The sequence below is a fragment of the Schistocerca gregaria genome, chromosome 10 (genome assembly GCF_023897955.1).
Source record: "Schistocerca gregaria isolate iqSchGreg1 chromosome 10, iqSchGreg1.2, whole genome shotgun sequence".
Taxonomy (NCBI): Eukaryota; Metazoa; Arthropoda; class Insecta; order Orthoptera; family Acrididae; genus Schistocerca; species Schistocerca gregaria.
The window spans coordinates 148,271,524-148,296,121 of record NC_064929.1 but is presented as its reverse complement, the minus strand read 5'-3'; the positions used below and the strand labels follow the sequence as shown (position 1 = coordinate 148,296,121).

The 24,598-nt window shown below is 41.2% G+C and overlaps 1 protein-coding gene across 2 annotated transcripts in view; it reads left to right on the top strand.

Annotated features, from left to right (window-relative positions):
• Nucleotides 1-8,430, top strand: part of LOC126293288 (plectin) — a 181,218-nt gene extending 172,788 nt beyond the window's left edge. For both annotated transcript variants that reach the window (XM_049986410.1, XM_049986409.1), the window contains exons 17-18: nucleotides 3,920-4,093; nucleotides 6,005-8,430. In XM_049986410.1, coding sequence (XP_049842367.1) covers nucleotides 3,920-4,093; nucleotides 6,005-6,299 — 469 coding nt within the window. In that variant the 3' untranslated portion in view covers nucleotides 6,300-8,430. The remainder of the gene's footprint in view (nucleotides 1-3,919; nucleotides 4,094-6,004) is intronic.
• Nucleotides 8,431-24,598: the final 16,168 nt, after the last annotated feature.

Sequence of the window (24,598 nt, the reverse complement as noted above, 5' to 3'; positions counted from 1 at the left end):
TACCTTGAGTCAGGAGATAGTGTTCTTTGCATCAAGGAGTCTCCTCCGAGACATTGCAGTAATGTCTGGGACACCTCAGACTATCGTCAAGGTGACCACTGTTGTGGCTTTGCTTGACATGGCAGCAGAGAGTGGTGAGCAGTCAGTGGTGCACCCAGCAACAACCCTGGATATAAGAGTGGCACTGAGTTGCCCTTTCAGACGGGTTGAGTTCAGTGAACAGCACACAATGTTTATCTGTGTGTATAGGCTCCAAGGAGAACTAGACCAGCACCTGGTGTAAAGGTATATGTAGGGACAAGAAAAAATTGTTTTATTTTATGGCTGAAGTTGGCGTTATTTTTTTCCCAAAACTGGTGATTTTTTGCTAAATTCATTACTAATTTTTGGAAATTCAGTTTTTTTGTTGGAAAAATTGGAGTTATTTTCTACCTAATTCAGTATTGGCCTTGGGCAAATTCAGTGTTGTTGCTTTTGCCAAATTTGGTGCTCTTTTGTCAAATTTAATGCTATTTTTTTGTAAAATTCGGCATTTTTCGCCAAATTTAGGTTTTTGCATTTTTGGTGTTATTTTTTTTACCAAATTCCATTGTTGTGTTATTTTTGCAAATATTGTGCTTTGCTCATTTTTTGCTAAGTTCAATGTATATTTTGCTAAAATCGGTATGGCTTCTTATTTTTTGTCAAATTCGGAGCTATTTACATCACTACATTAAAGTTTCTTATGGGTAACTACACCATTATTTCAAGATTTTACATGAACCTCAGCCTTGAGGATATTAGAAGACCAAATGCAATTTTAGCATTCAAAAACTGTCTGTTACAAATATTACAAAACTAACATCCTCAGAATTATAACACTTTTATATAGCAAAAGAATAGATTTCACAATATCTTTCATGCTATTTCACTAATAAGTGATAATTTTTAAATTTTTCTAGTACTACAGTTTTGGCAAAATTTACATATGCTTAGGTATAGAGTCTCATTGCTAACACAACATGATCAGCTCTGGCTTGTATACTTGACAACTTCAAGAGCAGGTGTTACATTTCTCGTATGTTAAGGCCAATGGCTGTGGCCTCTCTTTGATTTCTCTGTGACGTTATCTTCCAACTGGATAATCTAGGACCACAAGTTGCCTGTTCTTCCGAAACCCATCTCACTACAGAGGATGTGTGACATTTGCCATGGTTAGCACATTCTCCAGATCTCTCAGCCATTGAAAACATCTGGTCATGGATTGCCTAGAAATGGGCAGGCTACCAACCTGCCAGCCACTATGACTGATAAACTCTGGGATACAGCTGCAGCAGCACAAAATGCTGTATCCATATCTGTCATCTGAGCACAGTTGAACATGATGCCCACAGATGTTAGAGCCACCGTTGCTGCCGGAAGTGACAGCTGTATGTGCTAAATTTTACACTCTGTGTACTCCCAATTCACGTATGACATTTAGTAATGTATTCTTCCTAATATACAGTATGCACACAATAAGGCGTTTGATACAGTTCCCCACAGTCGTTTAATGAACAAAGTAAGAGCATATGGACTATCAGACCAATTGTGTGATTGGATTGAAGAGTTCCTAGATAACAGAATGCAGCATGTCGTTCTCAATGGAGAGAAGTCTTCTGAAGTAAGAGTGATTTCAGGCGTGCCGCAGGGGAGTGTCGTAGGACCATTGCTATTCACAATATACATAAATGACCTTGTGGATGACATCGGAAGTTCACTGAGGCTTTTTGCAGATGGTGCTGTGGTGTACTGAGAGGTAACAATGGAAAATTGTACTGAAATGCAGGAGGATCTGCAGCGAATTGACACATGGTGCATGGAATGGCAATTGAATCTCAATGTATACAAGTGTAATGTGCTGCGAATACATAGAAAGATAGATCCCTTATCATTTAGCTACAAAATAGCAGGTCAGCAACTGGAAGCAGCTAATTCCATAAATTATGTTGGAGTAGGCATTAGGAGTGATTTAAAATGGAATGACCATATAAAATTAATCGTCGGTAAAGCAGATGCCAGATTCATTGGAAGAATCCCAAGGAAATGCAATCCGAAAACAAAGGAAGTAGGTTACAGTACGCTTGTTCGCCCACTGCTTGAATGCTGCTCAGCAGTGTGGGATCCGTACCAGATAGGGTTGATAGAAGAGATAGAGAAGATCCAATGGAGAGCAGCACGCTTCGTTACTGGATCATTTAGTTATCGCGAAAGCATTACGGAGATGATAGATAAACTCCAGTGGAAGTCTCTGCAGAAGAGACACTCAGTAACTCGGTACGGGCTTTTGTTAAAGTTTCGAGAACATACCTTCACTGAAAAGTCAAGCAGTATATTGCTCCCTCCTCTGTATATCTCGCGAAGAGACCGTGAGGATAAAATCTGAGAGATTAGAGCCCACATAGAAGCACACCGACAATCCTTCTTTCCACAAACAATTCGAGACTGGAACAGGAAAGGGAACTGATACAGGTACTCAGGGTACCCTCCACCACACACTGTCAGGTGGCTTGAGTATGGATGTAGATGTAGATGTAAGTAAAATTTTCTTTATTTGCCATCCTTTGTGGTGCTTGAATGGACAGCAGGACATATACACAGTCCAGTCTCGTTAATGCGATCACTACCTATGTTTGAAGTCAATGTGCAATAACACCACAGATGGCAGAAGGCAGCACTTGCAGTGAAGGGTCAGAGGGGTCTGGAAAACAGTGCAATGGTTGCCAAAATGCGGAAACAGAGTGATTTATCTGATGCAAAAAAGGCATGGTCTTTGGCTTTTGGGCCAAATATTCAAGTCTGTAAACTGTTTGCATGCTGCCTTGGTTAAAGTATTACGTATATGGCAAAATGGCATTATGCGACACTGGTGCCGAGGCAACAGTGGAGCACTGTGGGCCACAGATGACAGGGGTGGGCAATGGCTGTGGAGATATATGGGCAAATAGACTTGCAACTGTTGAGCAACTGACTGACCCAAATGAACCAAGTGGCTACCAACAGTGTCTCTGCAATGGTCGTTCAGTGAACACTGCTGCATATTGGCCTCCGCAACACGCACCTCTTTCATGCACCCATGCTGAATGCTAATCATCCGAGATGGAGGCTGGAATGTTCACAACATACAGCAAATTGACATCAACTGAGTGGCAACAGCTGGACTTTTCAAATGAATCATGTTTAATGCTCCATTGTCATGTATGGAGTGAAACATATGAAAACAATTACCCTGCAACAATCATCAAAACGGTTAGTGTCTGTGGAATGTTTTTGTGGTGGTGTCAGCAGTTTCCGGAAGGAACAATGGGTCAACACAAGCATGCATCTATCTTTAGGGACCATGTCCACCCGTACATGCAGTTTATGTTTCCTTGGCACGATAGCATCTGCCAACAAGACAATGTAACTTGTTGCATAGCTCATGGAGTATATGTGCGGTTTGAAGAGCACCACAACAAGTTTACTTTAATCCTCTGGCCACTGAACTCCGAGCATTTAGATGCAATCAAAAATCTGTGGGACCACCTTGACTGGGCTCTTTGCACCATGGATTTTCAACCGGGAAATCCAGGGCAATCGGCCGAGGAACTGGAGTCAGCATGGCTCCAGATCCCTGTCAGTGCCTTCCAGAACCTCATTAATTGTCTTTTTGAATGTCTTGTAGCAGTCTCTGCTGTGAAAGAGGGTTTTTCGGGCTTTTGACAGGTTGGTCACATTAATGTGACAGTACAGTTTATACATGCGTAGTGTCATTACATTACAGGTACAGTAGTCATAAACTCTAATACACTTACAAATTAACTGCATCCGCTGACCAGTTATCGAGTATACAGATCCAGAGTAGAGGATCGAAGATGCTGCTGCTGAGCTGACGGTTCCCTGTGGGTTCTGTGCTGCACAGGAATGAGGCTGCCGCAAAACCTGAACTGTCGACGCAGATAGCTGCTGTAGCACCGCTGGACGAGACGGCACTGGAGGCACGTGCGCAGCGGCTGCGCAGGCTGGAGGAGCAGTGCCAGCAGCTGGTGCGTCGTGTCACCAGAACAGCACACCGCAGCGACCGCCTCAGCAGCAGGTGGGTGCCATCTTCTCCCCAGCTCTGCTACATATGTACTCCACAGACCACTGTGTGGTGCACACCAGAACGAACTCTATACCAGTATTCTTCCATTTTAGTACTGCATGAGAGAAGAATGATTGTGCACGATGGATAGTGACAAAGCTTTAACTATCACCTTCTGACACAATACCAGTTGTTATTTCATTTACGCAGTACTCAGTCATTCAGTTTTATGAAAGGTTTCATTTGACAGATTATGAGGTGCAACAATAAAGTAATGAGACTGATTTTCTTTGCAAGATGTGGCAACCCTGCAGGCTTGTGTAGGCACAATATCTTTGACCTTTGTCTATAAGCTGCTTCTAGTCCAAGCGGCACATCGATGCAACTACTCAGTCATGAATTGTGCTGTAATAAGTTAACATGTGTTTGTGTCTCTCGTCATGGAAATGGAACCGCATAATATTGCACAAAGGTATGCCATTTCTTTTTACATTAACTTGGTGAAAACAAGATGACAACTTACAGTAAGCTTCAGAAAGCTTTTGGGGAGGAGGTTATGTCAAGACCTCAAGTAGGACATGTTCTGAGGCATTAAGGGATGACCAATTTAGTACTGGAGGGCAGCGTGGAGGGTAAAAATCATAGAGGGAGACCAAGAGATGAATACACGGAGCAGATTCAGAAGGATGTAGGTTGCAGTAGGTACTGGGAGATGAAGAAGCTTGCACAGGACGTGCATCAAACCAGTCTCAGGACTGAAGACCACCACTACCACAACAACAACAACAACAACAACAACTACAACAACAACAACAACCGGGGAAGTGCAATCAGATTACAGAGAAGAATGCTTGCAAATCTCTCATATGACCCATCCTAGAGCATTGCTCAGGTTTGGGGGACCCATACCAGATAGGACTAACAGGGGATATTGAATGTGTACAGAGAAGGGCACCACGAATGGTCACTGGTTTGTTTAATCTGAGGGAGAGTGCCACAGAGATACTGCACAAACTGAAATGGCAGACTCTTGAGGCCAGACATAAACTATCCCTGGAAGGTCTGTTAACAAAGTTTCAAGAGTTGGCTTTAAATGATTACTACAGATATACTACAACCCCCTAGGTGTCACTCACACACAGAGGCATTCAGAGAATCATTCTTGCCGCTCTCCATACATTAATGGAACAGGAAAAACCCTAATATCTGGTGCAGTGGGATGTACCCTCTGTGATGCACGTCACGGTGGTTTGCAGGGTGTAGATGTAGATGTAGAGCAATGTGGCTTCTCCACTTTTTATTTTTTAGACGACTGTGTGGACATCACAGTGTTTGTCATGTAGAATATAAATCTAATTTAATGCAAGTAGTATTGCCAGCAATCTGCTTTGCACCTGACAGAGTGAATGTTTTGCTCAAGTGGCGTATGGCTGTAACATTCATTTTTCTTTACCTCCTCACCCCTCAGCACCATTTGCCACTTCATTTGGAGTGCTAGCCAGGAGTGCCAGCAGAGTGTTCACTTAGCACCATTTGGCCAGGCCTGTGCTAGGAGATCAGCAGGAACTGATGTCCATTCTTTTCCAGGCTGGAGGAGCTGCATGAGCAATACAGCTCATCTTCGTCACCAGAGTCGAGCCCCGCGGTGCCAGGATTGTGTGGACATCACAGTATTTCTTATGTAGAATATAAATCTAATTTAATGCAAGTAGTATTGCCAGGAAAGTGCTTAGCACCTGACAGAGTGAATGTTTTGCTCAAGTGGCGTATGGCTGTAGTATTCATGTTTCTATCTCTCCTCACCCCTCAGCACTTGCCACTTCATTCAGAGTGCTACCTAGGAGTGCCAGCAGAGTGCTCACTTAGCACCATTTCGCCAGGCCTGTGCTAGGAGATCGGGAACTGATGTCCATTCTTTTGCAGGCTGGAGGAGCTGCACGAGCAGTACGGCTCATCTTCGTCACCAGAGTCGAGCCCCGCGGTACCAGGATCACCAATCGCGAGACGACGCAGTCGGCTCCCACCCCCGCCGCCCCCACTGCCGGCGGACCTGCCCCGCATCCCTGCACCACCCCACATGCCCGCTGAGCTGCCAGTTCGCAGGTTGCCCACCGCCTCTGACACCGACTCCACCCGCAGCCACCACCCACCGCTCCTACCCTCGCAGCCGCCGGCTGCTGGCGACACTAACGGTGGTGACGACACGGCTGAAGGCTGAGCCCATCGGGACTCCCCGATATCTCTCTGCTGCTGCCACCGGGACTCCCCTGCCTCCCAGCACTGAGCAACTGCAATGCCCAGCTCCTACACTTGAAAGAGAGGGAGAGAGTGAGAGTGAGAGAGAGAGAGAGAGAGAGAGAGAGAGAGAGAGAGAGAGAGAGATTGATTCATTTGCAGCACTGGGAGGACCTGCCCGGTAGGCAACATGTTCCAACATCACAATTTCAGAAATATTTCCCTCGGTTTGACACTCAACTTAAAGCTCAGTACCAGGGATTTTTGCAAACGGTGCTTAACCGTGCGACGTTTCTGCGTCTCACCTCCCTGAGTGGGGTCAGAAATATAAACGCTGGCACAGTTAACTCGTCAGATTTTATGAATGACAACTTGTATGACAACTTGTGCTTAGGTAACTTGGGTGTTAAAAGTCCTGTACACTGTTATTCTATTGAAAGGCTCTGTGATGATCATTCACACTCAATACATCTTGTTTCTCTACAACAAGAATACTAGGGATGAAATACGGATTTTTTCCCCTTTTTCACCATCTCCATTTGAGATTCTACTATGGAGTACCTGTGACAGAGCACTGGAAACAAAGATAAAATCTTATAGTTTTTTTCTGTCAACCTATAACCAAATTTCTATTCTCAACAGATAGGGCCTTCAGCAAGACATCAGTTATGGCTCCTACTTCTGAAGCCTTCATAAATATATTAAAAGGCTTTATTTGATAGGTGATATGAATACCAGTTCCATTCAGATAACTTCAACTGTGGCTAAAGGATAATAACAGCCAAACATAAATACCCTGTAATGAAAATGACACTGCAGGAAAAAGAAAGGAATCTCAGTGGTCTATAATTCGATTTACTTACCATCAACACTTTTCCAAATGTCAAGATACTGGAAAATAATAATTTTATATGCACAGCTTTAAATGACCCTGTTCAAACAGAATGTATACTGTTACACTAGAACACAGAACAAAATATGATGAGTCGAATTACTGAAATGACATCAAATACGCCTGAGACCAAATACTTAGCTCATATGTCGGGCTCAGAAATTTAAAAAGATGTATGCGTTGTGTGCAGGCAAAGGAAACATTGAGAACTATGCAGAGAGAAAACATTATAAGACACCATTGTGCATATGAGTTTCACAATACATGATCGCCTGAGCGAGACTTTGTAAATGCAAATGTGGTAATGTTCCATGCAACTAAATGGCGTAAAGTAGTAAGATTTAAGTAACTGGAGGAAAGTACATAAGATAATTTTGAGCTATGAGCTACAGTTGGCCACCAGGAGTAAAATAATTCTCTCACTGTTTGTGGTTCTGTCCCAGATATTAGCAAGCAATTGAGCTATTAGGCTCTCTCACTGCACCTGGAACTCTCACAAACTGATGGAGAAATAGTGTGTGGTGGCTGCTTTTAGTTATGTAGAACTATCAACTTTGAAATAATGCATCTGACAAGTTGGTGTTACTCAGGAGTGAGCAAATTCATGTTTATTGATGCAGAAATGGCACAACTGCTGAGAGAAGGGGAACGGCTGGAAAACTCTGTTTCGAAATGTTGTTGACCCTTGTTGAAATGTCACTGCACTTATTGTACTTATGCTAAGTCAGTAGTATTGATGTACTTATTACCAGCAATAGAGGCTATATGCATTATCACCCTTGCAGGTGATTACCATTGTACCCGCAGTACATACAAAATACATACATGAAGCTTTTGGAGAATGCCACCTCCCCTTCACAGTTTGTATGGTTAGCTCCCATTCCTGCCACCTGTACAGATTATTTAGACACATTATAACAAATACGACAGTTATGTAAGATTTGCGTGTCTTCGACATATATTACTGTGCCGTCAGAGTCTGCTCATCTTGAATTGTGGCGTGCACCCTATGTAAGCTTCTGCTCAGGAGTTGACCCTACACATAGATGGCACAGAAACATATTTATTATATATAATGTATTATGAGAGGAATATCTTTGTGTAATCGGAAAGTTTTATGAAGTAAAGAAAAAATCGTGCATGTCTTCCGATGATCTGTTTATACAATAAATCTCTCCTTTTAGCTATCAAATAAAGATTGTTCTATTTTATACCTTCCTTATTGTCTGACTCTAATTTTTGTTGTTTTGCTTCACTATGATAAAGTAAAGCTGTCATTCAACCTGGAAATTAGTTTTGAACACCACATGGCTTTTCTACGCACAGTCCTATCACATGTGGTATGCTGTTGCCTTCTTCTGACCTTTCCACTTAATTATCTAGCCAGTTAGAGGCAACCTACAGTTTATGTGGGTATCACACCACAGCAAAACTCACAGTTTTCACAATAACAAAAATGCCAGATGTGGATGAAATGATAAGTCATAGATAACACCTACTGGGGATCGAATTTCAGGCCTTTGAATTCTTAGCCTGGCACCTTTCTGTTGAGTCATTGAGCTCCTTTATTCACTAGCAGAGCTATAGTTGTACGCAGTTTTACACCTGATAGAACACACTGTATTGGATGAATTATGGACAGTGCAGCACAACATGAGAACTCTTACACCCCCCGTGAGTAGAGCCGCACAAGTTGAAAACATGAAGACATGGGCAATTTCATAAACACTGGAAATGTCTTGCAATTACTCATGAGCTGGTACTCTAATTTTCATCAAACTCATTTGTCAAAATAATTAAGCAGTCAAATGACATACAGGGTTACTCAAGAGCTGGTTCTCTAATTGTCAAAATAATTAAGCAATCAAATGACATACAGGGTTTTTCCAAAACTTTCAAGACTAAAATTCCCCACCAAACCAGAAGGGGCTAGAGTAGTGCAGTTTTTGGCAGGAACAGTGATGACGGATCTGGGCTAATGAACATGACTTGGCTCGGTTGCCTCCACACGGTGGGAGACTGAAGATAGTGTTCTGCGCATAGTTCATTTTGGTGATGCGTCGAGATTTGAGATGCAGTGGTTAATTTAGCAACAGTACACAATTAAATTTTACATTAAACTAAAAAACTTGGGCTCTGAGATGATGGACCTGATTTGGGGAGTCTTTGGGGAGGAAACCAAGTCCACCGACAAGAATTTACAAGTTGTGCAAGATGTTCTGAGAGAGCTGTGAAAATGACAATGAGTGCTTTGAGCATCTGTCGATGTCTCAAATACATAAAAATGCGAAGAAAGTGCAAAAGATTTTTAATGGGGATTGACACTTGAGCCTAAGAGTGATCAAATGCTTATCAGATTTTGAGAAAATGTGCAAGCAAAGGTGGTCCCACAAATGGTGACTGATGAACAAAAGGAAATCCCCGTGCTGAAGTGTCACCAGTTCTTGGGATGCCTTGAAAGTGACCCATATTTTTTCAACATGGTAGTGACAGGCAATAAGATATGGATTTTTGGGAACAATCTTGAATCCAAAAGACAAAGCAGTGAGTAGTAGATTAAAAACTCAAATCGCCCAAAGAAGGCTCGCACGAGCAAATTTAAGGTTAAGGCAACCTTCTGAATCCAAAGGTGTTCTTCACAGTGAATTTGTGTCTCAAAGACAAACAGTTAGTGGCAAGTTTTACACTCAAATCCTTGGACAGTTATGGGATAATGTGAAATGTGTCTGGAAAGATGCAGCAACCAACTGGATTTTGCAACACAGCACTGTCCCGGGCCACAGTGCCATCAGTGTGCAAGAGTTTCTTGCCGGGAATGATGTGGCAACTCTGCCGTACAACCCTTACTTGGCATCAAATGCCTACTGTTTCTTTCTGAGAATAAAGAGAAGCTCAAATGGACACAATCACGGGTCATCAAAGGGAGTAAAAAGAAGATTTGACATGCTACCTTAAGGAGGTTCTCAATGATGGATTTCAGGAAGCCTATGCAGACTGGGTGGAGTGATGGCAGTGATGCAGAATGAATGTACTTTGAAATTTGTTAAGGTTTTGTATGTTAAAAAGGAATAAATCACTTTAACAAAATTATTCTTGAAACTTTTGAGACAGATCCTGTACTACTTATAACACACAGAAAACTTTCTATTTATTCTATTAAAAACAAAGATTCCAAGACTTACCAAGCGGGAAAACGCCGGCAGACAGGCACAAGAACAAAACACACAAACACACACACAGAATTACTAGCTTTCGCAACCGATGGTTGCTTCTTCAGGAAGGAGGGGGAAAGACGAAAGGATGTGGGTTTTAAGGGAGAGAGTAAGGAGTCATTCCAATCCCAGGAGCGGAAAGACTTCCCTTAGGGGGAAAAAAAAGGACAGGTGTACACTCGCGCACACACACACACACACGCACACATATCCATCCACACATACACAGTCTGTGTAAGGAGTCATTCCAATCCTGGAAGCGGAAAGACTTCCCTTAGGGGGAAAAAAAGGACAGGTGTACACACGCGCACACACACACACGCACATATATCCATCCGCACATACACAGTCTGTGTATGTGCGCATGGATGTGTGTGCGTGTGTGTGTGCGCGAGTGTACACCTGTCCTTTTTTTCCCCCTAAGGGAAGTCTTTCTGCTCCCAGGATTGGAATGACTCCTTACCCTCTCCCTTAAAACCCACATCCTTTCGTCTTTCCCTCTCCCTCCTGAAGAAGCAACCATCGGTTGCGAAAGCTAGTAATTCTGTGTGTGTGTTTGTGTGTTTTGTTCTTGTGCCTGTCTGCCAGCGTTTTCCCGCTTGGTAAGTCTTGGAATCTTTGTTTTTAATATATTTTTCCCATGTGGAAGTTTCTTTCTATTTTATTTCTATTTATTCTGGTACACATGGAGGATATATACAGGGTGTTTCAAAAATGACCAGTATATTTGAAACGGCAATAAAAACTAAACGAGCAGCGATAGAAATACACCGTTTGTTGCAATATGCTTGGGACAACAGTACATTTTCAGGCGGACAAACTTTCGAAATTACAGTAGTTACAATTTTCAACAACAGATGGCACTGCAAGTGATGTGAAAGATATAGAAGGCAATGCAGTCTGTGGGTGCACCATTCTGTACGTCGTCTTTCTGCTGTAAGCGTGTGCTGTTCACAACGAGCAAGTGTGCTGTGGACAACATGGTTTATTCCTTAGAACAGAGGATTTTTCTGGTGTTGGAATTCCACCGCCTAGAACACAGTGTTGTTGCAACAAGACGAAGTTTTCAACGGAGGTTTAATGTAACCAAAGAACCGAAAAGCGATACAATAAAGGATCTGTTTGGAAAATTTCAACGGACTGGGAACGTGACGGATGAACGTGCTGGAAAGGTAGGGCAACCGCGTACGGCAACCACAGTGGGCAACGCGCAGCTAGTGCAGCAGGTGATCCAACAGCGGCATTGTGTTTCCGTTCACCGTGTTGCAGCTGTGGTCCAAATGATGCCAATGTCCACGTATCATCTCATGCGCCAGAGTTTACACCTCTATCCATACAAAATTCAAACGTGACAACCCCTCAGCGCCGCTACCATTGCTGCACGAGACACATTCGCTAATGATATAGTGCACAGGATTGATGACGGCGATATGCATGTGGGCAGCATTTGGTTTACTGATGAAGCTTATTTTTACCTGGACGGCTTCGTCAATAAACAGAACTGGCGCATATGGGGAACCGAAAAGCCCCATGTTGCAGTCCCATCGTCCCTGCATCCTCAAAAAGTACTGGTCTGGGCCGCCATTTCTTCCAAAGGAATCATTGGCCCATTTTTCAGATCCGAAACGATTACTGCATCACGCTATCTGGACATTCTTTGTGAATTTGTGGCGGTACAAACTGCCTTAGATGACACTGCGAACACCTCGTGGTTTATGCAAGATGGTGCCCGGCCACATCGCACGACCGACGTCTTTAATTTCCTGAATGAATATTTCGATGATCATGTGATTGCTTTGGGCTATCCGAAACATACAGGAGGCAGCGTGGATTGGCCTCCCTATTCGCCAGACATGAACCCCTGTGACTTCTTTCTGTGGGGACACTTGAAAGACCAGGTGTACCGCCAGAATCCAGAAACAATTGAACAACTGAAGCAGTACATCTCATCTGCATGTGAAGCCATTCCGCCAGACACGTTGTCAAAGGTTTCGGGTAATTTCATTCAGAGACTACGCCATATTATTGCTAGGCATGGTGGATATGTGGAAAATATCGTACTTTAGAGTTTCCCAGACCGCAGCACCATCTGTTGTTGACAATTGTAACTACTGTAATTTCGAAAGTTTGTCTGCCTGAAAATGTACTGTTGTCCCAAGCATATTGCAACAAATGGTGTATTTCTATCGCTGCTCGTTTAGTTTGTATTGCCGTTTCAAATATGCCGGTCATTTTTGAAACACCCTGTAATTTCTGATACAGTGAAATACATATACACACGGTAGCATTTAGGGTACAATTAATAACTGGTTTGCTTCCTACTTAACTGATAAATAAAACTCTCAGTCACCAGAATATTGGTTTGAACACCACACTGCATTACTAGGCATGTTCCTATTGGATGTGGTATGCTGTCGCCTTCCTCTGACCTCTGAGCTGAGTTATCTCACCAGTTGTAGGAGGACCTATAGTCTCATCTGTGGTGCAACATGGTATTTTTTATGTAAAAAATCATTATAGTAGGTGAAAGAAGTGGTATGTGGTAAATAAAAAATTCTGGGACTGGCAGGTAATCAAACTGTGGACATTTAGATTTTTAGTTTATCCACTGAGCCAACAAGCCACAGATTTAATTAACAGCAGGAGGAAAGTCCTCTTAACAAGCTACATTAGAAATCATTTTGCTACAGGAGAAAAATCTTCAACACCAAACCAAGTGCCCTCTACATCTACATCTACATCTACATCTACATCTACATCCATACTCCACAAGCCACCTGACAGTGTGTGGCGGAGGGTATCCTGAGTACCTCTATCGGTTCTCCCTTCTATTCCAGTCTCGTATTGTACGTGGAAAAAAGGATTGTTGTTATGCTTCTGTGTGGGCTCTAATCTCTCTGATTTTATCCTCATGGTCTCTTCGCGAGATATACGTAGGAGGGAGCAATATACTGCTTGATTCTTCGGTGAAGGTATGTTCTCGAAACTTTAACAAAAGCCCGTACCGAGCTACTGAGTGTCTCTCCTGCAGAGTCTTCCACTGGAGTTTATCTATCATCTCCGTAACGCTTTCGTGATTACTAAATGATCCTGTAACGAAGCGCGCTGCTCTCCGTTGGATCTTTTCTATCTCTTCTATCAACCCTATCTGGTGCGGATCCCACACTGCTGAGCAGTATTCAAGCAGTGGGTGCACAAGCGTAGTGTAACCTACTTCCTTTGTTGTCGGATTGCATTTCCTTAGGATTCTTCCAATGAATCTCAGTCTGGCATCTGCTTTACCAACAATCAACTTTATATGTTCATTCCATTTTAAATCACTCCTAATGCGTACTCCCAGATAATTTATGGAATTAACTGCTTCCAGTTGCTGACCTGCTATTTTGTAGCTAAATGATAAGGTACCTATCTTTCTATGTATTCGCATCACATTACACTTGTCTACATTGAGATTCAATTGCCATTCCGTGCACCATGCGTCAATTCGCTGCACATCCACCTGCATTTCAGTACAATTTTCCATTGTTGCAACCTCTCGATACACCACAGCATCATCTGCAAAAAGCCTCAGTGAACTTCCGATGTCATCCACCAGGTCATTTATGTATATTGTGAATAGCAACGGTCCTATGACACTCCCCTGCAGCACACCTGAAATCACTCTTACTTCGGAAGACTTCTCTCCATTGAGAATGACATGCTGCGTTCTGTTATCTAGGAACTCTTCAATCCAATCACACCATTGATCTGATAGTCCGTATGCTCTTACTTTGTTCATTAAACGACTGTGGGGAACTGTGTCAAACGCCTTGCGGAAGTCAAGAAACATGGCATCTACCTGTGAACCCGTGTCTACGGCCCTCTGAGTCTCGTGGACGAATAGCGCGAGCTGGGTTTCACACGACCGTCTTTTTCGAAACCCATGTTGATTCCTACAGAGTAGATTTCTAGTCTCCAGAAAAGACATTATACTCGAACATAATACGTGTTCCAAAATTCTACAACTGATCGACGTTAGAGATATAGGTCTATAGTTCTGCACATCTGTTCGACGTCCCTTCTTGAAAACGGGGATGACCTGTGCCCTTTTCCAATCCTTTGGAACGCTACGCTCTTCTAGAGACCTACGGTACACCGCTGCAAGAAGGAGGGCAAGTTCCTTCGCGTACTCTGTGTAAAATCGAACTGGTATCCCATCAGGACCAGCGGCCTTTCCTCTTTTGAGCGATTTTAATTGTTTCTCTATCCCTCTGTCGTCTATTTCGATATCTACCATTTTGTCAACTGTGCGACAATCTAGAGAAGGAAGCACACTGCAGTCTTCCTCTGTGAAACAGCTTTGGAAGAAGACATTTAGTATTTCGGCCCGATACCAAGTTCACTACTGTTTTTGTTGTATGTAAGTGATCTTCCACCTTTTTGTGATAAGTGAGAATTCTCTTTTCTTCTGATGCATACACACCATAATATATTCTACTAAAGATGAACCAACTAAACAAAATGTACAAGTCTTCTCAGTAAACATATCAACTATTTTTTTTTGTAAATGGACTACCATTTAATTAGAAAAAATACATGTCTTGCTCAATTTTGGGGAGGTGAGGAAACACACCTTTAATACAGCTGTTTACTACACAGATTTCAACTACAACACAAGTAGTATAAAACAGGCAATGAAAATATGCTGTGTGGCTGGCTGTAAATTACAATAAAAAATAGACTTGAAAACTGCATACTGTAGGGCTCCTCATTAAGTTCAGCAGTCTGCTGTGAAGAAGAGGTAAGCATTATTTCTACCTTGAATCAATCACAGACAGCACCACACTGTTCTGCTTCCAGCACCTCCAACATGCTGATCACAAATCCACAGTTGTGGAGTCTGAGCAGCTACCCATCCATCCTTGATTTGTTGAACAAAGTGTTATAGCGAATCATGTTATTGTATTCATTCACTCACTGTGCTCTGTAGATCCTTTTGAGATAGAAATACTTCAGTGATACAGAATGAATCGGCAAACATAATGGATGTTTGAAAGTATGATATATGTGGATAGATAAAAAAAATCTACTCATCAAGTGATGGAAGGAGAAAAAACATATAAAAGATGTGGGAAGTCATTCCTTCTTACCCTGTCCAGTAAATCTCTTCAGATACAGTGCCCTGGGTGACTTATCCATAACCCTCCCCATTTGCTAAACCTCGCTAGTAACTTTCCTTCATCCTTTCCTTTCAACCCTTCAGCCAGTTAAAGGTGCCACTGGCTCTGAAAGCTTGCATATTTCCAAATATTTTATGTGTGTCTTCACCTGACACCAGTTGGTGGCTGGTGAGTAGACTTTTGTATCTACTGATTCTATTAAATCTAGGTATACATTAAAAAATGAAAAGCAAACCACACAAAAAATATCACTACATTGGTTAATGTAGTTTGTGTTTATGCCAGTTAAATTTTGGCTGAATCAGGGGTGAAAATTTTTTTAAAATAAAATCTACATGGTGTTTTACAAACAGTGGAAATATTGTCTGGTGTTATATGGAGATAGATCTGCTGTGCAACCAAACTCCTTCCTTTGGCACATGAGCAAAAGTTCAAGCATCAGTGTTTCTCCACATTCACACTGATCGTCTTCAGAGTAGCCACACTTAGCCATGTTTACTCGTCATTTTGTAACTCCTGTTCTTGATCTATTCAGTGCTCTCCACTTATTATGCTGCAGATTGTATGTTTGTATTCTTCAGAGTCCAACCATAAAAATACACAGTGTGTCTTGGGTCAGACTACTAGTGGTATTGTCCGTTGTATAAAGCTATCCCTCGACTTAAGATGAGCTGGAACTGTTTGGTGATCATACATTAAATGCCATGGATTGGTCTGCTGTCTTTCCTCTCTACTTCATTGGCTACATAGCACCTGATATTTGGTGGTGCTAAGGGCGCATGTGGGTAAATCTTGTGGACTAGTGTATGTCTCACGCATTCGGTGACAATTTCATTTAAAGCAACGTTTCTTTGTGTGAATTTTGAAGACTCCCCCCATACTGGTGTCACATAGTCCCCTGCTGCAAAACAAAGCCTTACTGCTGGTGATTGAAGAACTTCCGGCTGTGCTCCCCATGTTTTTCCAGTGATTTTATGGATAATACTGTTTCTTTTACATATTTTTCCTTTAGCTCTGTGTAATGCTTTTTAAATGACGGTATACAATCTAGGCTGAATCCCAGCTATTTTGGTTTGATGCAGTAGTGAAGTCTAAACACTCCCCATTCTATCTCCAGCTGATGTGTAGCTTTTTTATCATGCTGGTGGAATGTACATACTTCATTTCTTTTTCTGGCGTAGTCTCCAAAGATATCCAATTTTTCTGTCAGTTTTCTTTGAGCTTCTGCACATGTTCTGCTTTGAGCAATAATAGCGGTGTCATCTTTACGAGGGTTGGAACTTTAATAGCGGCAACTATTTATTTACAGCTCGTACAAAGTAGATACTTGTTTCAGAGTTTTACTGACCTTCAGAGTAGTCATCAGTATTGTACACAACCCATTGCCAGTGATGTAGAAGTCGTAGGATACTCTTAGCAATGGCAGTTGTGTTGACAGTTCGAGCAGCGTGGTCTGTTGCCTGAAGAATTTGTAACAGTTCTGAAGCGAATGCAGTGAAGTGTTTCCTTCTGTTTAGAAATCGAGTTGAACTCATGAGGGCTTAAGTCAGGAGAGTGCAGTAGGTGGTATAGCACTTAGTAGCCCCATCAGTCAAGCAAGTCAGCTTGCACTGTACATGCTTGAGCATTGTCCTGCAAAATGATGGTCAGGTCCTGCAGAAAGTGTCATCACTTCTGTCTCTATGCTGTTCATTTTTGGAACACAACCTACGACCATCTTAGAGATGGAAGTGATGGCACTTTCTGCAGGACCTGACCATCATTTTGCAGGACAATGCTCAAGCACGTACAGTGCAAGCTGTTTCTGATTTGTTTGACTGATGGGGCTGCCAAGTTCTATACCACCTTCAGCACTCCCCTGACTTAAGCCCTCGTGAGTTCAACTCGATTTCTAAACTGAAGGGAACACTTCGTGGCATTTGATTCATAATTGCTACAAATTCCTCGGGCAATAGACCGCACTGCTCAAACGGTCAACACAACTGACATTCCTAAGACTATCCTACAACTTCCACGTCGCTGGCAAGGGGTTAATACACAATGCTGGTGATTACTCTGAAGGTCAATAAAACTTTGAAACAAGTATCTATTTTGTACGAGCTGTAAATAAATAGTTGCCGCTATTAAAGTTCCAACCCTCATATATATAAATCATTTTATTTCTGGCTGGTAATTTGTGTACACATCATGCAGAAAAGGGAAAGATTGCTCCCTAATGGTAATCCATTCTTTTGGCTTCTCCATCTGCTTTTCTCTTCTTGAAGGGTTACATAGAAATTTCATTTCTGCAGCTTGCCTCTTAACATGTAAGTCACTCAAATGTTCCTTGTTATTTCATAGATTTTCACGATGAGTCTGTGGTGTTTTACTGTATCATATGCAGCAGAAATATCAAGAAAGACAACAGTTGTTAATTTCCTTTTGAAACCATCTTAAATGTTTCCCGAGTTCGAGTCTCGGTCATGCACTCAGTTTTAATCTGCCAGGAAGTTTCATATCAGCGCACACTCCGCTACAGAGTGAAAAACCAATTCTGGAAACATTCCTCAGGCTGTGGCTAAGCAAAGTCTCTGCAATATCCTTTCTTTCAGGAGTGCTAGCTCTGCAAGGTTCGCAGGAGAACTTCTGTAAAGTTTGGAAGGTAGGAGATGAGTTACTGGCTGAAGTAGAGCTATGAGGACAGGGCGTAAGTTGTGCTTGGGTAGCTCAGGTGGTAGAGCACTTGCCCGCAAAAGGCAAAGGCCCCGAATTCGAGTCTCAGTCCGGCACACACTTTTCAATCTGCCAGAAATTTTCATCTTAAATGTGTTTAGTCAGATTTAGTATTCGACTACAAAATGCTTTACCATGTATGAAGTCAGCTTGTCTGGGCAAAAGTTATGTATCCATTTTGGTTGTTATTCAGGACACAGTCTGTCTTTCAATATCTTATACAGGTGACAGGTTAAGGAAATAAAATGGCTCTTTGTCAGGCTTTAGTGATGTTACTACTTGTGTTTTACTCCACAGTATGAAAATGTGAAGTGTTTCCAAATGTCTGTTCATCATCCTCACTAGCCATTCATTAGTTTTTGGACAAAATTGCTTTATTTCTTAAGTTCATATTTTATCAGGGTCTGCTGCTTTATTTTCTTTCAGTTCTTGTACTGCTCTTCCCAGTTCTTCAAGTGGGAATGGAGTTTCTAGAATTTACTCTCTCCTCCTATGTTTCACTTAAGATTCAATCTAGTCATCTACCTTCTTGTTTTTCCATTCAGTAGAAGTTGGTGAGCACTTTGGTACAGAGTGTCGTTTGTACTCAACAGTGGACCAGTAAGATCAATGCTAATATCTTTTTTTTTTTTTTTTTTCTTTCAGCTTCTACATTCTTTGACTGCTCTGTTTCATGTTTAGATCACACTAATTTAGCTCGTCTTCCCCTTCTTTCTTCAGCTGTGTTTGAAAGTAGCTCTTCTTCCACTTCAGCTGTATCAACTGAGAAGGAATCTGCATTTTACTTGCTATGACAGTCGTTCAAGAGGTCTTGTGAGTGTGAGTCAAGACCAGATATAAATTGGATCCTATATCCACGTGGAATGTGCCTCATTGACTTTTTCTGTACAATTAAGACAAATTCTTTGTAGTATTTTGAGTCTGCCTCTACAATTTCAAGATCTATATCTTCCCTGAAATCTTTCTAACTCACTTTCTTGAAGTTAAAATAGCATATGAAGAGCACAATTTCTACTCGGAAAACTCTAGAAACTACACAAAATACAGGGCAATGCAGCATCTACGGGATACATTCTTCTACAGATTTCGTAATATGATGAGCAATGTTCTCAGTAATAATATTGTCTGGATTATCCTCTCTGCCATTTTCTGCTATTAAATGATGGTCTTAGTTTAGGATTGAAAATAAGCTTTCTCTTTCTAGTTCTTCCCCATTTTTATAAGTTGTTTTCTATCCCCCTTTGACACTTTAAAAGTCAAGCTTCCTAATACAATCTCTACATTTCAGTAGTGAATATTATGTGATTCGTGGAATGTAGAATCAGTATTATGTGGGTTGTACACTGACATAATAGTACATGACTGTAGCTAAGTCATTAAAAATTTCATGTGTCCATGATACTTGCTCACTTCATCTCCATACCTGGTCTTACAAAGATACCACTACCATGATTTTCATGCAGTCATACTAGTACCATCTCTCTTTCCAAATTTTGGTCTTCGTTGTTTACCCTTCAGCACACTTCTTGCACTGCTAATATGTTCCATGAATGTTGTTTGCACTTATTTAATAGTAAAAATTCTCTGTCTCTTGACAATCTTTCCATATTTAATGAAGTAGTCACAATCTTTGGCCTCAATAAGGACCAATTTTGTGTATTTGCTATCTTTCTATTGTTTGCCAGTACTGGAAGGAATAGCTGTTGGCACGAGTTCCATGTTTCGTTGGTAAGCCCAACTGCATTCTCTCTACAACAACCATTTATTTTTGTAAGTTTCTTCCGTGTACCCCAGTAATGAGATAATTTGTAGGTGTTGATAATGAGATAGTTTTAATTTCTAAGAGATTAAAATTTTGATGCTTTATGTCAGATGGGACTTGAAGACTTTTGCACCAGAGTGGAGAACCCCACCCTGAAATGAAGCATCAAGACAAAGGCTGCAAGAAAATTACTTAAGGACCAATTTTGTGTATTTGCTATCTTTCTATTGTTTGCCAGTACTGGAAGGAATAGCTGTTGGCACGAGTTCCATGTTTCGTTGGTAAGCCCAACTGCATTCTCTCTACAACAACCATTTATTTTTGTAAGTTTCTTCCGTGTACCCCAGTAATGAGATAATTTGTAGGTGTTGATAATGAGATAGTTTTAATTTCTAAGAGATTAAAATTTTGATGCTTTATGTCAGATGGGACTTGAAGACTTTTGCACCAGAGTGGAGAACCCCACCCTGAAATGAAGCATCAAGACAAAGGCTGCAAGAAAATTACTTTTCTATCATGTGCTGTGGCTGTGGATTACCCAAGGAAAACTGATTTTTTATCATTAGCAATGGATACCATTAAGGAGTAAACATACTACAAAGTGTGTGCAGGAATTTTACGGTCTTTGAAAAGGCCTTTATGTAGAGTGTGGATATCTGTCTAATTGCTCACTTTTTTCTGAATGAATATTTCACTGCCCAAAAGGTAACTCTGTAGTGCAACAAGGAGTGAAAATGTGCCAAATAGGCCTTTCTACTCTTCTAGGAATTTTTTGGGATCATATAATACAAGGGTGGTCAGAAAATCTCTCGGCCTGATGGTGAAAACGATGATTTATGCTTTCAAAGAAGTTTTATTTTGCAACATAATCTCTCTTAATATCAATACATTTCATCTGGCAGTCTTCCAACGCCATTATCTCCTTTCTGTAGTGTTACAAGGTGCTACAAAGTACCCATCTTCAGCTACAACGGCTTCTCGATTGAACATAATCTGTTGATAAATGAGGACTTTCTTTATTTTTGGGAACAGATGGAAGTCTGTGGAAGCCAAAACTGTGGAATATGGTGGATGTTTCAGCACTTCATATTACAAATCTCTGAACTATCCCATTGACAAGACCCTTTTGTGGGCAGGCACATTGTACTTATTGAAGATGTTTTTTTTTTCTTCTTTATCCAGGTCTATTTTCATGAGTGCTTGCATCCAGTTTTGTTTGAAGTTGAGAGTAGTTTTACCTTTTCCAAGGTAGGCAGTCTACAAAATCCCTTTCACATCCTAAACACCGATACCATGATCATTTCCGCCAATGGCTACATTCTTGCCTACTTTGGACAAAAGAACTGGCTTCTAGTCACTGCATGGACTGCTGTCTGGATTCATGTGTGTAGTGGTGAATCCATTTTTCATCCACTGTCACACATTGATGCAAAAAATCACTTCAGGTTTTCTTAAAATGCACCAAGCACTTTTTGGAAAATGTTGTGGGACTGTGTTTGTGATCTGCAGTGAGCACACATGGCATTCATCTTGCACAAAGCTTTCTCATGTTCAATTCTTGGAGCAAAATGTGACCAACATGTTCCTTTGATGTCTGTACTAGAGCATTAGCAATTTCACGCACCTTTATGCATGGAATTTCCAAAACATTTTGTGCACTTGTCGATGATTTCTGTTGTGCTAGCGCTTTCTGGATGTCCTTCGCATGGACCATCTTGAATGCTTTCACAGTCATGTTTAAACTCAGGCGCCCATTTCTCCACGGTGGAAGTTGAAGGTGAAGAACCACCACATTTATGAGCCACAAATGAATTTTGGTTGATGTTAAACCTTCTTTTACAAAGAATTTAATCACTGCACACTAGTTGATTTTTTCCATTTTCAATAGCATGTGCACCACAGCTGCTTCAGACAACTGCCAACAGTTAACTGTTGCCTGAAATTATTGCAGTTTTACATGGCACCTACTAAAACATAAGGGGAGAAAAAATCACACACGTAGTGCTGTGACCTCTGTGCGAGGCTGAGAACATTTCAGACAGCTCTCATACTATGTAAGTTATGAGGTACATGTAATGATCTACTTCCTACAACATAAAGCCTGAGAGTAATATTGATATAACACATAACAACTTGTAAATATCATGATATAATGAAGAAATTACAGTCTGTGAAATTCTGTTCATCTTCACATCAAAGTCTTCCCACAGGCATAGAATGAGCACATGATGGCAGCTATAAGAATCCTGCAATGCCACTATAGGCAAGGTCCTAGTAAAAACAATTTGCCATTGCTTTCCTCTGACGTGTTATGAAATGTCAAGTGTGTATCTGTATTGTTTGGATGACTTAAGTGCTTTCACAGTGTAGTGTTGGGTTTGTATTGTTATGGATGAAGGGTAGGGAGAGGATGAAACTCGGCGCCTTAACACAGCCTAATCCTCCTGAATAGCACTAAGGGGGCCATGGAGCTTCACATACCCATCCAACGAACAATTCACCATTAACAGTGTCACATGCCTTTACCTCATGAGACCCTGTGGAGAGGTTTGGGATTTAATCCAGGATGTTGGCACAAAGACTGGTGATCAGGCACTTTACATCACCTCTCATCCCCTTTCTAGTGAAAATTTTCCACCACTCTGATTCAAACTCTGAGTTGAGCACCACTGCACAAGTGGCTGTTACTGACTTTGGTTATGGAGGTGGGTTCTCTGTAACTGTTAGTGATATGGTATCTTAACATTTGTACCAAGTTGTAACGTATCTGCATACCATGCAGTAAAAGTATGTAATTCTCATTTACACATCTGAGCATTAGTATTGTATTACTCATATTAATTATTGCAGTAGACATTTGGGTATAGAGCCCATACAACACTGTTCTTGCATTGTTCAATACAAAAACACCCATCTATCTTACACATAATGAGAGAGGAAAAAATGTAAATGGTGCTACTAGAAAGTAACAGGAATTTTTAAATTTTGCAGGCTTTATACATCCAATTTTCAAATTTATTTATTTATTTTTACCCTTGTGGTGCACATATTCCCAATGTATGTTTGCATTTTCAGCTGTTTTGAATATTTAATTTATTATTGACAGTCGAAAAAATTAAGAGTGTTTATCAGTGCTCAGGTAAGTTTCACTTTTGAAAAGGATGGATCAAAGAATTTGCATTAAATTTTGCTTAAGAAATGGAATAAAGTACAAGAAGGTATTCATAATGTTGACTGTGGCTTTTAGCGAATCTACTATGAGTGCAGCAAGAGTTTACGTGTGGTACAAAGGTTTTAAGCAGCACTGAGGAGACATTGAAGATGACAGCTACCCTGGAAGCCCTAGCATATCAATTACTGATAACAGTGTTAAGATAATGGTGCTGGAAAATTGCCTAATCACCATCTGAGAGGTGGATGTTTTGGGCATGAAATGTGTAGCAGCAAAGCTTGTTCCAAAATTGTTTAATTTCGGGGCAAAACTGACACCACAGACATTGCTCAGGAATTTCTGAATGATGTTGATGATGACCAGAACTTCTAAAAAACAGATGACACAACATAGCTGAAGGGCCAAGAATGAAAAAAAAAATGACAAGTTCAATCATATCTGAATATTCTTTTCACTATTTTCTTCAATTACAGTGGAGGAGTGCATCATGAGCTGCTGCCTTATGGTTGTAGGGTCAATGAGGACTACTGTCTCAAAGTTATGCACCATTTACGAGAAGCAATCCAAAGAAAACGAGCAGAATTGTGGCAAAACTACTTGTTGAAATTACATCACAGAAATGCTCTTGCTCACATCTCAATGCCTGTTCATGTTTTTTCAGCAAAAAGCCACACTGTTATGTTGTATCAGCCAATGTATTTCCTGGACATGGCCCCTTGAAACTTCTTCCTATTTCCGAGACTGAAGAGAACCACAAAAAGACATCATTGTACAACCATTGATGAAATAAAAACAGAATCAGTAAAGGAGCTGAACATCATAACAAAAAGTGAGTTCCTGAAGTGCTACCAAGATTGGAAAAATAGCTGGGACAAGTATATTATAACTGAAGGGGGTTGCTTTGAAGTGGACAAAGTTGATGAATTAATAAAGATTCTTTAAGAAAAACAAAAATTCATGTTACTCTTTGGTCACACCTTGTATACTCAGCTGCACAGTAAACTGGACACAGCACACACTGTCAGGACAATGGGCTGCAGCGTCATACAGGTTTGTTTATCTATTTACTTTATGCTATTTCTATTCCACCCCTCCCCCCTCAGAGGCCATGCCTTTTCTATACTGCAACTGAGACCAACATTCACCTCAGAAGCAGTCGTAGTGGGGTATTACTGCACAGAGATGACAGTGACCATGTGTGCGTGAGTTATACACGTGTGAATGTACATGTGTCTTTTGTCTATGTCTGATGGACTCTGTGGGTTGGCTTAGTCTACTTTTAAATGTGCCTGTCTGCCACTCAATTTCTCCTCTATGTGGTGACTAGCAATAGGGCTGATTGCTACTCAACCCTATTTAATATAGTTGCTATT